The 18866-nt window shown below is 37.7% G+C and overlaps 1 protein-coding gene across 1 annotated transcript in view; it reads left to right on the forward strand.

The window, feature by feature from the left end:
• LOC110461939 (MAM and LDL-receptor class A domain-containing protein 2-like) overlaps nt 1-18866 on the forward strand; it is a 127693-nt gene that overhangs the window by 52614 nt on the left and 56213 nt on the right. The window contains exons 70-89 of the mRNA XM_021515681.1: nt 282-547; nt 963-1053; nt 3913-4331; nt 4781-4871; nt 5023-5447; nt 5977-6094; nt 7468-7611; nt 8319-8575; nt 9279-9393; nt 11277-11405; nt 11838-12097; nt 12354-12582; nt 12785-12910; nt 13248-13502; nt 13989-14392; nt 15333-15426; nt 16515-16652; nt 17048-17304; nt 17466-17694; nt 18409-18668. Of these exons, the coding sequence (XP_021371356.1) occupies nt 282-547; nt 963-1053; nt 3913-4331; nt 4781-4871; nt 5023-5447; nt 5977-6094; nt 7468-7611; nt 8319-8575; nt 9279-9393; nt 11277-11405; nt 11838-12097; nt 12354-12582; nt 12785-12910; nt 13248-13502; nt 13989-14392; nt 15333-15426; nt 16515-16652; nt 17048-17304; nt 17466-17694; nt 18409-18668 (4307 nt within the window). The remainder of the gene's footprint in view (nt 1-281; nt 548-962; nt 1054-3912; nt 4332-4780; nt 4872-5022; nt 5448-5976; nt 6095-7467; nt 7612-8318; nt 8576-9278; nt 9394-11276; nt 11406-11837; nt 12098-12353; nt 12583-12784; nt 12911-13247; nt 13503-13988; nt 14393-15332; nt 15427-16514; nt 16653-17047; nt 17305-17465; nt 17695-18408; nt 18669-18866) is intronic.

Consider the following 18866-nt stretch of genomic DNA (forward strand, 5'->3'; position numbering starts at 1 on the left):
CATTCTTGGTGATGTTTCAGATTATGTAAGAAATATTTATAGATTCTGGATCTTCATCTTCTCTTTTCTAAAGACAGAAGTAGTAAAATTTTGTGTTTGCTTTGCCATCACCTACAAATGATTTTACAAAGAAACAATATGATTTTGATCATATGAAAATCTAAACCTATATGACAGTACAAGTAACCTGGCTTTCAAGATTCAATATGCCACAATTTTCTATAAAATAGCTGTTATTGGATATGTCCAAATTTTAAGATTGATTTTGTCTTGTTTCCAAGGATATGGTTGGTACCTCTTCATTGAGGCCTCGAGTCCACGACATCCTAATGACACGGCCAGGTTAACGTCCCCTATGATCTCTGACAACAGCCAAAGATGTCTGAGTTTCTGGTATCATATGTATGGTACCCACATAAACACACTCAATGTGTACCAAGCTAGCAGTATTTCCAGTCGCGGTTCTGCTATCTGGAGCCGGCACGGCACACAGGGTAACCAATGGCGACAGGCCAAGGTTTCTCTCACACCCTCCTCACCATACATGGTAAGTCAGTCACACACTGTATATTTAATAAAATTACCTACTTATAATTTTATTAAGCAACACTTCAGAAACAGGATCCTTCCTGTAGGAGAGAAAGTTGTCTCATTCTTAGACCTATCTGGCTTCTCTGGAACTCTTGTCCTATGATAAGACTTATGACATCTGTAATATAGGTCACTTCAGACAAAGTCTCATGTGATCTATTGCAATTCTGATGCCATAAGTCTTATTATTAATTGCAACTTTTACTAAAATAACATTGAACTATTTCAAAAAAATTTGAAGGAAGATTCCGTGGCCAAAGACAAACCAGAAATGTGAATTACATATTTGTAGTTACTTCTCCCAGGGGCCAAAGGTGATCAAATTAGCTAAACCTAAAAAATGTTATTCTTCATATACTCTTTGTAAACAGATTGTGTTCGAAGGAGTCCGGGGCCTGAGCTATCGTGGCGATATCGCTTTGGATGACGTCAGAATGGCTTTAGGAAGCTGTGGTAAAGATTGTAAGTCTTAAGATATATCTGTTGTCATTATTGACAGACTCATGTCTGATGTTTAATTTATATTGATTATAGATGTTAAGATACAAGTATTGACAGTAATTACTTCTGAATAGATTTTCCATAGACAGAAGGCTAAGATTGATGTCGCTTTATATGAATGTTATGTACAATCAAATGATAAGCTGGAAAATGTTTCGTGTCCAGTGAAACAAGATAAGATGTCCTTCGTTTCATTACACATCTCGTCTATCACCCATATATCTAAACGTCAGCGTTTATTATGAGTTTTTAATACTTCGCTTTAAAACATCCCTCGTAATCTCAACAAACGCCACTTTCAGAATTTGTCTGGACAAAAAAGTGGCATTATAAGGAGACTTTATTGTATTATAATGACACTGTACAACCTCTAAAGTTCCACAGTGTATAATAAACTAAAGAAAATACTGTAGCTAAAGTTCCACAGTGTATAATAATCTAAAGAAAATACTGTAACTAAAGTTCCACAGTGCATAATAAACTAAAGAAAATACTGTAACTAAAGTTCCACAGTGCATAATAAACTAAAGAAAATACTGTAACTAAAGTTCCACAGTGGATAATAAACTAAAGAAAATACTGTAACAAAAGTTCCACAGTGTAAAATAAACTAAAGAAAATACTGTAACTAAAGCTCCACAGTGTATAATAAACTAAAGAAAATAATGTAACTAAAGTTCCACAGAGTATAATAAACTAAAGAAAATACTGTAGCTAAAGGTCCACAGTGTATAATAAACTAAAGAAAATAATGTAACTAAAGTTCCACAGAGTATAATAAACTAAAGAAAATTCTGTAACTAAAGTTCCACAGTGTATAATAAACTAAAGAAAATAGTGTAGCTAAAGTTCCACAGTGTATAATAATCTAAAGAAAATACTGTAACTAAAGTTCCACAGTGCATAATAAACTAAAGAAAATACTGTAACTAAAGTTCCACAGCGTATAATAAACTAAAGAAAATACTGTAACAAAAGTTCCACAGTGTAGAATAAACTAAAGAAAATACTGTAGCTAAAGTTCAACAGTGTATAATAAACTAAAGAAAATAATGTAACTAAAGTTCCACAGAGTATAATAAACTAAAGAAAATTCTGTAACTAAAGTTCCACAGTGTATAATAATCTAAAGAAAATACTGTAACTAAAGTTCCACAGCGTATAATAAACTAAAGAAAATACTGTAGCTAAAGTTCAACAGTGTATAATAAACTAAAGAAAATAGTGTAGCTAAAGTTCCACAGTGTATAATAATCTAAAGAAAATACTGTAGCTAAAGTTCCACAGTGTATAATAATCTAAAGAAAATACTGTAGCTAAAGTTCCACAGTGTATAATAATCTAAAGAAAATACTGTAGCTAAAGTTCCACAGTGTATAATAAACTAAAGACAATACTGTAACTAAAGTTCCACAGTGTATAATAATCTAAAGAAAATACTGTAACTAAAGTTCCACAGTGCATAATAAACTAAAGAAAATACTGTAACAAAAGTTCCACAGTGTAAAATAAACTAAAGAAAATACTGTAACTAAAGTTCCACAGTGCATAATAAACTAAAGAAAATACTGTAACAAAAGTTCCACAGTGTAGAATAAACTAAAGAAAATACTGTAGCTAAAGTTCCACAGTGTATAATAATCTAAAGAAAATACTGTAACTAAAGTTCCACAGAGTATAATAAACTAAAGAAAATACTGTAACTAAAGTTCCACAGTGCATAATAAACTAAAGAAAATACTGTAACAAAAGTTCCACAGTGTAAAATAAACTAAAGAAAATACTGTAACTAAAGTTCCACAGAGTATAATAAACTAAAGAAAATTCTGTAACTAAAGTTCCACAGTGTATAATAATCTAAAGAAAATACTGTAGCTAAAGTTCCACAGTGTATAATAAACTAAAGAAAATACTGTAACTAAAGTTCAAACATATATACTGTATATCTGGAAAGTTTTGCTGCAGTTTGGTTGTCGCCTTTTTTGCCAACTATAATGTCAGGACGAATCGATCATAACAATGAACATTAGTTAACAACATAATATGCATAGTAATTAACTCATTCACCCCTGAAGTTTCATAATGAACTATTCCAATCTTTGAATTGGAAGAGTTCAAATGTGTCTGCAGGGGTGAATGTGAAAGGTGTAATTAACACTTGGTGAATATGGATTATTCTAAGAAAGGGCGAAAGTTTGACTGGATTAAAATGTCCCTGTGTACAGTGTATGGCAAACTATCGTATGAAGGTTTTGCAATTATCTTTTAGAAAAATCAAATACATTTGTAGCTGTTTTAAGAAAAGGATGAGTAAAATTATGTTTGAAGAAAGGGAGGCATACTTTAAATATTTGAAGTTAACACAGTAAACTTAATTTGTTATGTTATTGGAGACAAGTTGGTGAGGTAAGACTGCTTGTTTATAATACACGTCCTATTTGTTTTCCATGTTATTTGCTTTTGTCAGAAATAGGATTACATCATGAGGTTGTATTTCACAGGATGTCAGAATATTTGGGTTTGATAGTTTATATATCCCCCTGTTGTATGAGGTTTATAACTGAAAGGTGGATTCAAATGTTTTGACTTCTCCATTACTTATCACATTGATACAATGATTCATGCCATGTTAATGACCTCCAGAATTTTAGGTTTAATCACTCTGTCTGTTTTCCTGACATTTAAAACTGATAGGGAGGGACTATTCCCTGGTTTACGTCCTGTCTAAATTGTGAAATTATTAATAAACATTGCCGAAAGCCTTCCGGTGTAGATACTGTCTGTTCTCATAGATGAAATCTTAATGAATTTTGCTTTTAGCAAACAACAACTTGTGTACCTTTGAGAGTGCCTCCATCTGTGGCTACAAATCGTACAGCTCCGACCAGCATCCTTTCCAGTGGCATCATGGATCAACAGCCTCCGGTGGCACTGGACCTACTATTGACCACACTCTGGGTACCACTGCCGGTCACTATGTCTACATGGAGGCCTCAAATGTACCGGTCAATATGACCACCCACTTACTGACACCAGTCATGTCTGCCACCAACGGTCCGGTCTGTGTGCAGTTCTACTACCACATGTATGGCCGCAACATTGGAGCACTTAGCGTATATGTTACGGCTTCCAACAGTGATCCTAGTCAAAAGGGTCAACCAGTGTGGACACGCAACTTCAACCAGGGCAACACCTGGCACCGTGGACAGGCCACCATCACCCCTAATGGACAGTACTATGTAAGTATCTTCATCTGCCCTTGTAGTGCACTGTGCCCGGATAACTACCACATATTTCTGAATTAAATATTTTATTTGTTGGCTCAGCTATGAAATGATTTCAATAAACTAGCTATCAAAGCTTTCAATAAATCACACTTTTCATAGATGTACTATTACCCTATTCATGTACAATTTAAAATTTCGGATTTCTTTTTTTTTAGCCTGATGAGATGACATTAACTAAAACCTATCAAAAAGTCCTTGTTTAAAAATGTTATATATGAAGACATTTGGACAACCTGTCGTGTTGTTCAGGAAATGTTCCCTTTAACAAATGACAATAAGTAAGGACAAAACGAGCTAGATGGTCTTAATTGGGACATGTCTACAATTAACACATTAAAGTAGTTTATCCGTAGGTATACAATTTTATAGAGTGATAACTAACTGATGTTGTACCTCCACAGGTTGTGTTTGAGGCGGTAAGAGGAACGAGTTACCTTGGTGACATAGCACTGGATGATGTCAGTTTCAAGAATGGACAATGTGGAAGTGCAGGTGAGAGTCACTCTATAATTCATTCTAAGATTATTGCGTGTTATACTTTGATATTCTTTATCAATCATGTGTAGCTGATCCAATAGTATATTTCTACAGGTTGTGATCTGTTTTTGATTTCTTGATGACTTGAATTTTTGAAAAATTCCAGGTTTCTGTGATTTTGAAAAGGACACATGTGCATGGACAAATGTTCAGAAAGGAGATGATTTTGATTGGCTCAGATCCCGAGGAAGTACAAACAGCCAGTTCACCGGGCCTACAACTGACCATACCCTTGGCACTCCCCAGGGGCATTACATGTTTTTGGAGACCAGTGCACCACGTGTCCCTGGTGACAAGGCTCGCCTTGCTAGTGAAATATTCCCTGCCAAACAGACAGCCTCCTGTTTCACTTTCTACTACCACATGTATGGATCTGATGTGAATAGGCTTTCTGCATACATTCTAACCAATAGGACAACTGACACTTTTACCTCAGAGGCCATGTCGTGGACCCTGCAGGGACAATCAGGCAATTCCTGGTTAATGGGACAAATAAACATTCCAACACTTTACACGGCAAGACCTTTCCAGGTATGATTTCCTTACCCTTACAATTATAGATCATACACAACATTATAAAACACTTTCTTGCTTGGTGGTGAAGGATAGGGAAATTCAACCCAAGGGGTTTTCAAATTGAATGATTTTGAGGCTTACCGAGGGTTTTGTTCAACATTTTGAAAATCTTGAGGGTGAAATTTCCCTCTCATACAATCCTGGGCTAAAAAGAGTATTTTTTCTCATTCCAATTGCCAGAATTAGCTCAGAATGTGCATGTTCCCATTTTCTTGATGTTACATCTCTCCTCAACATCATTGTTGTCCTAATGTAATATCGTGCATTTGAAATTGAGTGTAAGATAGAAATTTGTTTCTCTCCTGCCCTGACATTTTTGTCAGGAATAACATATTACCTATGATAATACACAAGACAAGGTATACTTTCTTACCCCAACAGTGATAGACCCTACCATGTACTTAAAAAAATCTACTTTTGATCGCTGCTTTAATTACCAGTTTAATTTAAATTTTGGACAATAAAATGGTTTTATCTGTTTTAGATTGTACTTGAAGGCGTCCGTGGAAAAGGCTTTAAGGGAGATATTGGTTTGGATGATTTCTCACTAAGTGACCAAGCCTGTGTGACATCACCACCATCTGCCGACCCAATTACTAATGGTAAGTCAGCTGATTGGCATTACACATGGGATTACTCGGGTTACCCAGGCAACTTGAAGAAATCATTGGTCCTCTGTAATTTATTTCTTTATTTCTTTAACAGTAGCACAGTATGGAGCGGATGCTCTTTAAATCTTCTACAAAAACTGTCAAAAGCGCAGAAACAAGCTGCAAGATTACTGTTGGATGCTCCATTTGATACACCATCAGTAGAAATGTTTTCTTCATTAGGGTGGTTACCAATTGGCGAATATTTGAAATTCAAAAGAGGTGTTATGGTGTACAAATGTATAAATAATCTAGTTCCAGGATATCTTTCTAATCAATTTAATTTGTCTAACAACAGATATACTAGATCAGCATCCCAAAACTCTGTCAAGGTACCCAAACACCGTACCACATTTTATTCCAAACACTTTTTGGTACAAGGGAGCCAGATTTGGAATAATTTACCGGTTGAAGTAAGACTCTCTTCCTCCTTGACAAAACTCAAACAAAATATGATTGGTAACATTAAGAATGCGGTTTAATTGTCTTTTATTTTTACTATTATACTTTTTAGATACAGCTTTGATTTGTTTTATTTTCGCTATATTAGCGTGTATTCTGTCAATTTTTAGCTTTTGCTACATTAGCATATATGTAAATTAGACAATTTGTCTTTTAATGAAAACCATAATGGGTTAAGCACGGAATATATTTCGTGCTTCTGTGATAATTTTATTGTAATTGTATTGAACGACCGTTTAAATTATGAAATAACTGTGATATGAATTGCTGTTTTAGTAGACCAACAATTATTTTATGTACATTTATTTGATGTGATACTACTTTGTCTTTTAACTAACCAATTTTACTAACAGAGGACCCTGTGGAAGATTAGCTTTGCTAAACAGGTTTTGTATCCTCAATGAATAAAGTTTATTATTATTATTATTATAACGAGGATTGCATACAGCCCGGAGGCTACTAGATGCTTTCCTCAACATATAACAAAACAATACAATGTGTACAATGACAAAATACGACTCAGATATGAAACAGATATGACACCCATCCACACACTTTCACTCAGACACCCACACAATAACAGAAAGGAAAGGGGAATAGAAAAGAAAGAAGATAGATAGATACGAAGACATTTAGAATCTGTTGGACTTTGGTCCTCTGTGCTAGTTCCATGTGTGCAGGTTTCTGATTTCAAATTTGAGTTATAGACAAATAACATTCCAATCAAAGTCTACTCCAGGATGACCTGTTTTTCAGAATTATTGAAATGTAAGATAGTTAACAAAGAGAAATTGCCAACAATCAGGGCTGCATGGTTTGAAATGATGAATGTGTGTGTACTTATTGAACCCGTTTTATTTCAGCTCCATCCGTGTTCTGTGAATTTGATAATGGCAATACATGTTCTTGGACCCAAAGTGTAACTGACAACTTCAATTGGACCCTAACAACAGATGGCCATGCTCCATCAACCGGTCCCTCTGGAGATCACTCTGACTCCGGAAACGGTCTGTACACTGCTGGTTTGAGCACCTGACCACAATCTTCCCTGCACTAAACCCTCTACAATATTACCCTGAACAATGTCCACCGACACCTAGTAAGTATACTGCCCTGACCAATGTCGGCCCTCACACCTAAATGTATCACTCTGACCAAGGTCTTCCATCACATGTACACCTGTATAACATGGAAAGTTTGTTGTGTGTAAACGAATATTTCTACAACTCAAAAGAATATACACAACGAGAATGGGAAAATTATATTAATTTTATTTCAATCAAAAATGTACGCTCAAAAGTAAATGCATTGCATTTTTTTGTATGTGTGCAATTATGATCAATGCTGTAAACAGACCATGAAAGTTTATATATTTTGGTGTACATGCTAACGACGAAAGTTTGTATGCACTAAATAATTTGAAAGTTTCTTAACTACGAAAGCAAATACAAACGAACATTTTATGTTATTCAGTATATCAAATAATGAAAAAAAGTCATTCCTAACATCTAAATATATCACCCTGACTTTGAGGCCTATTCTCACACCTTAATTTATAATCCCTATCAACCTGCAGTTTTCCCTTTACTTCATTTTGTTTTAATGAGATAAACACTGTCACTATTTTGTGGGAAGAAAATTATGACGATTTTGGAAGAGCTGTGTTGTCAAACAAGTGGTCCATATTCCATATTTATAAAAACGATTGTTTCAGGTCATTACCTTTATACCCAAGGGACTGCACACACACCAGGAAGTCGGGCCGTTTTGATCTCCCCTATGTTGCCCCCTTCTGTACCAGGAGGGAACTGCTTCACATTTTACTATCACATGTTTGGTCCAACGGTGGGTGCACTGAAGGTGTACACAGTAACGGGACGCTCCCGTCAGCTGCGCGGGTCGTTCACCGGTACGCAGGGCAACCGCTGGAACCTGGCTCAGTACACCCTCCAGGCGCAGTCCGACTACCAGGTATACACACTACCCTGCACCTGTAGGATCTGACCTCCCTTTCTGTGATATATAGAACAAATAAGGTGAAATCATGTTTTGTAGATTCCCTAATTAGCGCTAACTGAAATGTTTTATTTGTCAAATATTGTTGGTTGCTGTAATTTCATGGTTTGGGGTTAATTAAAGGGCAATAATTTTAACATATATTTTAGTTTTCTGCATGTGCTGTATACATTTGGATTTCATTAATTGAAGCAACATTGTTATTAAATCAACAAATCTGAAATTTTCACAGATATTTGAATAAATTGAAAACAGTATTGTACATAATTTTCAATTTTTCTGTGAGCATTTTTTTCTTTATTATGTTGATAAGAATGTTCAAGTGATATTGACCTCAAACTGGTCACTTTCTGTGTTAAATACTTTAGTTACTTACCTGGCTATAAATATCTTATTATTGCAGTAAATATTTCCTTTCATAATACAGTCGTCCCTATGACACTACTTCTTAATAGAAACAATTTCAAAATATCTTAAAACATATGATAAAACAAATCTCAATAGAATACAAGTGTTTTCAATCAATTATGCATAACAAAAAACAACGAAAAACATGAAGAAAAAAATGTATGCACTCAAGAAAAAGTCCTGTATCACACTCCAGGACGGTCTTGTAGTATTATACAACTTAACCTAATTAGTGACTTTATCACATCAGATCCAGATAGAGGCCACAACTAAGGGAACATTTGCTGGTGACATCTCAATTGATAGCCTCAACATGGACAACATCAACTGTGCTAACTCCAGTCAGGCCCATCACAGTACAGACAGTAAGTATGTGCTAACTCCAGTCAGGCCCATCACAGTACATACAGTAAGTTTGTGTGTTCTAACTCCAGTCAGGCCCATCTCAGTACAGACAGTAAGTATGTGTGTTCTAACTCGAGTCAAGCCAATCACAATACAGACAGTAAGTATATGTGTTCTAACTCCAGTCAGGCCCATCACATTACAGACAGTAAGTATGTGTGTGCTAACTCCAGGCAGGCCCATCACAGTACAGACAGTAAGTATGTGCTAACTCCTCTTGTAGTATTATACAACTTAACCTAATTAGTGACTTTAACACATCAGATCCAGATAGAGGCCACAACTAAGGGAACATTTGCTGGTGACATCTCAATTGATAGCCTCAACATGGACAACATCAACTGTGCTAACTCCAGTCAGGCCCATCACAGGACAGACAGTAAGTTTGTGTGTTCTAACTCCAGTCAGGCCAATCACAGTACAGACAGTAAGTATGTGTGTGCTAACTCCAGTCCGGCCCATCACAATACAGACAGCAAGTATGTGTGTTCTAACTCCAGTCAGGCACATCACAGTGCAGACAGTAAGTATGTGTGTGCTAATTCCAGTCAGGCCCATCACAGTACAGACAGTATGTATGTGTGTGCTAACTCCAGTCAGGCCCATCACAGTTCAGACAGTAAGTATGTGTGTGCTAACTCCAGTCAGCCCCATCACAGTACAGACAGTAAGTATATGTGTTCTTACTCCAGTCAGGCCCATCACAGTACAGACAGTATGTATGTGTGTGCTAACTCCAGTCAGGCCCCTCACAGGACAGACAGTAAGTATGAGTGTGCTAACTCAAGTCAGGCCCATCACAGTACAGACAGTAAGGATGTGTGTTCTAACTCCAGTCAGGCCCATCCCAGTACAGACAGTAAGTATATGTGTTCTTACTCCAGTCAGGCCCATCACAGTACAGACAGTATGTATGTGTGTGCTAACTCCAGTCAGGCCCCTCACAGGACAGACAGTAAGTATGAGTGTGCTAACTCAAGTCAGGCCCATCACAGTACAGACAGTAAGTATTTGTGTTCTAACTCCAGTCAAGCCCATCACAGTACAGACAGTAAGTATATGTGTTCTTACTCCAGTCAGGCCCATTACAGTACAGACAGTAAGTTTGTGTGTTCTAACTCCAGTCAGGCACATCACAGTGCAGACAGTAAGTATGTGTGTGCTAATTCCAGTCAGGCCCATCACAGTACAGACAGTATGTATGTGTGTGCTAACTCCAGTCAGGCCCATCACAGTACATACAGTAAGTTTGTGTGTTCTAACTCCAGTCAGGCCAATCACAGTACAGACAGTAAGTATGTGTGTTATAACTCCAGTCAGGCCCATCACAGTACAGACAGTAAGTTTGTGCGTTCTAACTCCAGTCAGGCCCATCACAGTTCAGACAGTAAGTATGTGTGTGCTAACTCCAGGCAGGCCCATCACAGTACAGACAGTAAGTATGGGGGTTCTAACTCCAGTCAGGCCCATCACAGTACAGACAGTAAGTATATGTGTTCTTACTCCAGTCAGGCCCATCACAGTACAGACAGTAAGTTTGTGTGTTCTAACTCCAGTCAGGCCCATCACAGTACAGACAGTAAGTATGTGTGTTCTAACTCCAGTCAGGCCCATCACTATATGTGCACTTCAATATATGCACTTCAAGAAAATCTGGATTTCTTAAAGATTGTCACAATCTAACATTCTGACCAAGATTTGTGTAACATTAGTGCTTTACTTGAAATGGTATCTTGTGCTATAGATTTTATTTATGTATCAGATCAATTTGCTAAAAACATCATTGTTAATTATTGCTTTACATTAAAACCTGTATGTCATCTGATCTTTGTTTCCACTACAGTTTCATGTAACTTTGAGACGGGCCTTTGTGGGTGGAGCCAGGATCACATGGACAATTTTGACTGGAGGACTGCAAGAGGTTCAAACAGTTCGGGTATAACAACTGACCACACCACTAATACTGCATCAGGTACAACTGTCATAAAGGCAGCAGCTCCTTCTCCTTCATGTCAGATAGGTTAAGGATATGTATATGTGTGTAGGACTGATGTTTTTATTGTGTTATCGCTTTATCAATAGCATTAAGTAATTTTGATTATTGACTTCTTTTTCTTACTTTAATAGTTATTCCACATCTTTGTATCAACCAATCTTTTGTTGGGACAGACAAACCACTTCTGGTTAGGTTGTATATCTTTATGGATCAGTTTTTAGTTGAAAGCTTGTAATTTCCTATTTGTATAATTAATCTGTTGTGTAAATGAGACACCACTTCCTGTTTGTATGATTATGGGTCTGTTGTTTTGGTAACAGGTCACTTCCTGTTTGTATGATTGTCTGTTGTTTTGGTAACAGGTCACTTCCTGTTTGTATGATTATGGGTCTGTTGTTTTGGTAACAGGTCACTTCCTGTTCATGGATGCATCTGCCCCAGCCAGACAGGGCTGGAAGGCTCGCCTCATCAGCCCTCAGTTCCCACCATCTACTGGAGAGTGTCTGCGCTTCTATATGTTCATGACAGGAACACCACATGCCAGTCTCAGTGTGTACACCCGCTCTGCCTCCGGTACTGACAGTTCAGTTTGGACCAGGACAGACAATGTACAGGGACAAGCCTGGGTACTAGGGGAGGTCACTCTAACAAGCCAATCAAAGTTTCAGGTAAGTTTGGAAGACAACTAGGTACCATGTTGTCTTTAGGCCTCTAAATGTTTGTTATTTGAGGCCATAACTTCTAACATTAATTTATCAGCTAGTTTGTTAATGTCCTGTTATAGTAATTAATGTGATGACTTAAAATGAAACTTTGCAATATGAGACAAATTATATCGGAATGCATCTGTAAAGTCACATGATGTAGACATATTAATTTTTGACATGTCTGTATGCATTAAGTAACAATGCTTATTTTCATTAGGTGATCATTGAGGCCTTGCGGGGGTCCTCCTCCACAAGTGATATTGCCGTTGATGACCTGACTATCAGCCCCGGATCCTGTAGAAGGGCAGGTGCATGTAGCTTTGAGCAGGGTGTTTGTGGCTACACCAACATGCAGGGTGACCAGTTCGATTGGACACGTGGTCAGGGGAAATCCCCATCTTCCTACACTGGCCCCACAGTAGACCACACCTTAGGGACCACCAATGGTAAGTCAAATTTATTGTTTTTAAGGGTAAAAGTTTGGACAGATGATACATGTATGATTCCACAGAATTCTTGTTATTGAAACTTACTGAAGTTAATGTTGTAAAAGTTGTAGAAGGAACTCAACTGGGATCCTTTAAAGCAACGATGGTGTGATATCAGTAAATTTTTCAGAAATAAGGAAACTAATGTTAATTCTTACAGGTCACTACATGTTCATCGAGAGCAGCAGTCCCCAGCGTCTTGGAGACAAGGCATGGCTTCTCAGTGACCCCATACAGCCCACCACTGGGTCATGTCTCACATTCTGGTACAACATGAACGGTGCAGGTTTGTACTTTCTCAAAATATCAAGGTCATAATGTTTTAAATAGTGCATCAAGGTCTTAATGATATCTAACTGTGTCGAGGTCAAACACTGTTACAGCTCTGTGTACATTTCATACAAATTTATTTTTACAAAGTGTAACAATAAATTTTGTGGTTTAAAAGTACATGCAAAAAATACAAAGATTCTATGAGGATAGTGATTTTATCAGTATATGAGAACTATGATATGGTAAATGCTGTATCCAGTTTAATTATGTGTTTATAATTTAAATTATTAAATTAAAAGTATTGTCAGTTTTGTTAATAGATTTAATGTAAGAATGATAATGTTTTGTAGGAATTGGCACACTAAATGTGTACTACACGAACTCCACAAATAACAAAGTGTTCACTATGAGTGGTAACCATGGTAACGTGTGGATGGAGGGAAATGTAACCCTTGTGTCCACCCAGCCTTTCAGGATTATGTTTGAGGCAATCAGAGGACAGAATTACAGAGGGGACATTGCTCTTGATGATATTGATGTGGCACCAGGTTACTGTTCTCTGCAGACTACGGTATCACCAGTTACTACCCCACAACCCACTCAAGGTAAGTTACTACCCCACAATCCACCCTAGGTAAGTTATTACCCCACAATCCACCCTAGGCAAGTTTCTACCCCACAACCCACCCTAGGTAAGTTACTACCCCACAATCCACTCAAGGTAATTTACTACCCACAACTCACCCAAGGTAAGTTACTACCCCACAACCCACTCAAGGTAAGTTACTACCCCACAACCCACCCAAGGTAAGTTACTACCCCACAACCCACTCAAGGTAAGTTACTACCCACAACTCTCTCAAGGTAAGTTACTACCCCACAACTCACTCAAGGTAAGTTACTACCCCACAACCCACTCAAGGTAAGTTACTACCCCACAATCCACTCTAGATAAGTCGCCACCCACAACCGTCTCAAGGTAAGTCACCACCCTTCAACCCTCTATTGATAAGTCATTAATAACTTCTACTTAAATTAATTTTAAGTCATCAAGAATACCAAAATTGATTGGTAAATTTGTTGTCTTACAGCTACCCTCATTGGCTGTGACTTTGAGTCTGATTTCTGTAACTGGAGTCAGGACCATTCAGACACTTTTGATTGGACGAGAGATACATCTGGCACTTCCAGTGTAGGAACAGGCCCCCAGTTTGACCACACACTCCAAAACAGAAATGGCCACTACATTTACATAGAGGCATCAGGAAAGCGTGCTAATTCCACAGCACGTCTCATCAGTCCATCGTTGACCACTACAGGTAAACTTTGTGTCCAGTTCTGGTACAACATGTATGGCCAACACATCAACAAACTCAACCTCTACACTAAATCCAACAACCTACTCAGTCCTGTCCTGTGGACCAAGGCTGGTAACCAGGGCAACATGTGGATTCAAGGACAAGTGGACATTGTATCATCTTCATCTGGAAACCAGGTAAAAAATTGTCTTGATTATTATTTATACATGTATTCATGCTGTTTGTTACCAAGGATCATTGTTTTTAATGAAGGATCATTAAGAGATTTTTGGGAATGCTTTTCATGTCAATGCTGTTTGTTACCAAAACTTGTCAACAGTTCTGCAGGAAATGCTTTTGATATAAATGATTACCTAGGATCTTTAATGACTTTCTATAGAATGCTTTAAGTATCTATGGTCTTTATTATTAGATTGATTTTGGTAGCCATGTTGTTTATTACGGGCCTTAATTTCACCCAGGCAAATGGGAGATCGGGAAAAGAATACACCTGCGGTTACCCACTGCATGTATTGTAGGTGGCGACTAATGTGGAACCCCTGCAGAATTGAGGATTTGCTTTGGTGTCCTCTATTTGGGGACACAAAAGCGACCAAAATAAATCTGCTGCACCCATTGTAATATTTGGGATCTTTATCTTCCTTTCTACTTCTAACTACCTTTTATTTCCTAGTGCCTTGCTTGGCAACACCTCACTTTTGGCTTTAACGCTGAAAGTTGGCCCAGGTGAGGTAGGCAATGGGTTCTGTTCCCAGGCCAGGACATATCAAAATCCTTAAAAATGCTAGTTGTTATTCCCTGCTTAACGTTCAGCATTAAGGGAATTGCAACAACTTGTTCACCCGTTGTCAGTTTAATATGACCGGGCGGAATGCTGTGCTTGGTGCCTTCGTCATGGCATTTCAGTGAGATAGCACTATAAAGTCGGCATTAGATTCGCACTGTCACAAAGAGGCAAGCTTACCAACATACCCTGTCTCCTGCATACACACGCAACCACGCATACACTACACACATAGAGGCATGTCCTTAAATGACCTTAGCTGTTAGTAGGATGTTAAATAAAATTAAACCAAACCAAATCATGTTAATTTATTTTCTTTTGCTTCTGTCTAGGTTGTTTTTGAGGGCACGGCAGGTTTGGGATACCAAGGAGATATATCCCTGGACGACATCAAAATCTTGAGCGGTGCTTGTTCAGGGTCAGCTAGTAAGTATTTAGTCCTCAACAGTGTCATAATCAGCGGCAATCTGAGTGAGAAGCCCAGAACTCTGCTTAAACAAGAGTCGCTATATGTACTAAGTCCTGATCAGTGCTGAAACAAGGGTCATTCTATGTATTAAGATCTAATCAGTGCTTAAACAAGGGTTGTTCTATGTTTTAAGTTCTGATCAGTGCTTAAACAAGGGTCGTTCTTTGTATTAAGATCTGATCAGTGCTGAAACAAGGGTCGTTCTATGTACTAAGTCCTGATCAGTGCTGAAATAAGGGTCGTTCTATGTATTAAGATCTGATCAGTGCTGAAACAAGGGTCGTTCTATGTACTAAGTCCTGATCAGTGCTTAAATAAGGGTCGTTCTATGTACTAAGATCTGATCAGTGCTGAAACAAGGGTCGTTCTATGTATTAAGATCTGATCAGTGCTGAAACAAGTAGGCCTATAAAGTCCTGATCAAATAAATGTCTGCTTAAAAATATTTTTTTGTAATAACTAACAAAAGGAAAATTGCAGCTTTTCTTTTTTTTTTAATTTAAAAAGGATTGTTCATTTCAACTTTTTTAATCAAAAGATTGATCACACAAATCTCAGACTTTGTCTGTGAGTTGTCTTAGAGAAGAAGAAAACCGTTTTGATTTTAGGCATGATCAGCCAAAGGTCACAGTAACTTAAAATAGAGTTTCATGTAATAAACCTGTCTGGATACTAAATTAAGAACAAATGATCCCACATTGCTAAAACTTAGTATGTGAGTTCTTCAAGTGAACATGTAAGAGTCCTATTGATCTTGAGCATGATTTGTCAAAGGTCAAGGTCACTGTGGTAAAAAGTGTAATTTTCTTGGCATATCCTAACTTCAGAACACTACAGTAAGCTTAGATTGGTGTATACATTCACCTAGAGAAGAAGAACCTCGTAATTTTTAAGAGAAAGGTGAAAGTCAGTGTTACTCTTACATTCTAAAACCTCTTTCACCAAGATAGCTGGGGTTTGATTTTCCGATGGTATGTGAACAAGTCTTTAGTGCCAGTGCCAGGTCCAATGATTTGAATGTTTTTGGTGTTTGTTTTGCCTACAGCATGTGATTTTGAACAAAGCAGCATTTGTGGATACCAACAAGATCTGAATGACAACTTTGACTGGACATGGGGACACGGAAGCACTGGATCTACAGGGACTGGTCCCACTAATGACCACACATACGCCACTTCTGTAGGTGAGTCGGTGTACCTTATGTCCCAGGCTGGGCTCTCACTGATGATTACATATTGATGAACAGTTGTGTTCCTTCTCCAGTAAAAATGTGTGCATACAAAACTTTCATCAAGTAATAAAGAGAGGAAAACTCAATGTATTAAATCTCACCCTGACAGTGTAGAACGATGTTTTGTGGTCATTGTTTTTATTTGACTTATACGGTGTCAACTTTTTAGTGTTGATAAGTTATTAAAGGATTTAGCATTAATATATTTCTGGAATGTTTAAGTGTATGGAAAACTTTTTATAATAAAATGAAACAATCAAGTTAGTTTTTCTGAAATCAGAAACTGGACTTGATTAATCATTTAGGACCTTACAGGAAATACATATTAAGTATAATGTCACTTTCAGGCCACTACATGTACACGGAGACCTCTTCGCCACGTGTCCAGGGCGACAAAGCTAACCTGCGCTCCCCATCCTACCCAGCTGCCCAACAGAAATGTCTCTCATTCTGGTATCACATGTATGGTCAGGACATCGGCACACTCGACATCTACATCAGTACCTACAACCATCTAGGAAATGCTGTGTGGACCATGTATGGTAGCCAGGGAAACAGCTGGCACAAAGGCCAGGTGACCATATCCAGTCGTTCCAGTTACCAGGTCAGTAGATTCATTCTCTTGATTTTAAATGTTTTTTCATAATTGTTGCAGTATATGGATTATCTTGCACTGATGTTTGATGTTAATGTGTTTTATAATGATAAAACGAGAAGGATTTTTTCTGGAATCAGATAATAACTTTCTGAAATGGTAAAATTTAGGTGGTATTTTCGGGGATCAGAGGAAGTGGTTTCCATGGAGACATAGCCATTGATGACATCTCTATGAATGATGGTGCCTGCGCTGGCCCAGGAACTTGCAACTTTGAAAGGGACCTGTGCAGCTGGACACAACGCCAGGACGACAGTTTTGATTGGTTAAGGCGTAAAGGACCAACCGCTTCTGTCGGTACTGGACCATCCTCAGATCATACTCTTGGCACATCAGCAGGTTAGCTTGGTTTCTATTGATTTTCTTGAGTAAAATATTTAATATTCTGATCAAATTCTACATTTCAAATGTTTAAATACAATAGAAAATTGTCCCAGTTTCATTTTTTTATTTGCACTTTTGAAATTAAAAGGGCAAATTCTACAAGCCAACAGGGTCGATACTCAAAACTAGAGGGAAAAAATCCATCAAGGTGTGATAACATACACTCAATCCTGGCTGAATGACAATGTTAAATGTCACCTGCTATAAACAGTCAGTCACAGGTCCACCCTTCATTAAATACATATTCCAGTCTGATCAGGTGTTATGTATTACATTTAAACAAGGTAATTACTGTATTATCTAGTTCAGATCTTTCAGTAATTAGCAGAAAATGTTATAGGCCAGTTGGACATACAGCATCAATGATGGATTTAATCAAATTTGTAGTTTAGAATTGATTCCATAAATGGATACATATTAACTCTCCACCCATATTTATGAAATAAAAGACTAAAAAGTGTTGATATTAACCCTTTCAACCCTGTGTAACTTAAGTAAACTCTACCATGCATTGATCTGGATGAGTCCATTATGGTCTACAGTGGTGAAAGAGTTCAGTTTATGAGAGTATATGGGTAATTAGTGAAAGTCTAATATGGGTATTCCATGCCTTGAAATCCCCATGCAACAGTTATAAGTAGTGAGTTTTGCCCACCTTGTAATCCACAGGTTACTACCTTTTCATCGAGACGAGCCGACCGCGTCATTTAGGAGACAATGCGGTGATCCAGTCACAGCTGATTCCCACCCAACCACAGCATTGCTTCAGTTTCTGGTACAACATGCACGGACAGAGTGTCGGTAACCTTAATATTTCCATGCAGATCAAGGGTGGCTCAAAGACCCAAAAATTGTCACTCGCAGGCGACCAAGGTACAGGCTGGAAACAAGGGCAGGTTGACATGAGTGATGCCTATGATGACTTCACGGTAACTCCCTATCTCACAGCCTGGTTAGGCAATTACTTTATAGCAATAATAGGTGATACACGCTACACCACTTCATAATAAAGAGGCATAAGTTTTATACATACCCATTGTGTTTGGTATACATTGAAGTAAATGGCTCAGTGTAGTTGTTTTTGATTTAAATTAAATTCAAGAAATGAATAATGAAAACACACTCTA

The sequence above is a fragment of the Mizuhopecten yessoensis genome, unplaced genomic scaffold (assembly GCF_002113885.1).
Source record: "Mizuhopecten yessoensis strain PY_sf001 unplaced genomic scaffold, ASM211388v2 scaffold10711, whole genome shotgun sequence".
In the NCBI taxonomy this organism is placed as follows: Eukaryota; Metazoa; Mollusca; class Bivalvia; order Pectinida; family Pectinidae; genus Mizuhopecten; species Mizuhopecten yessoensis.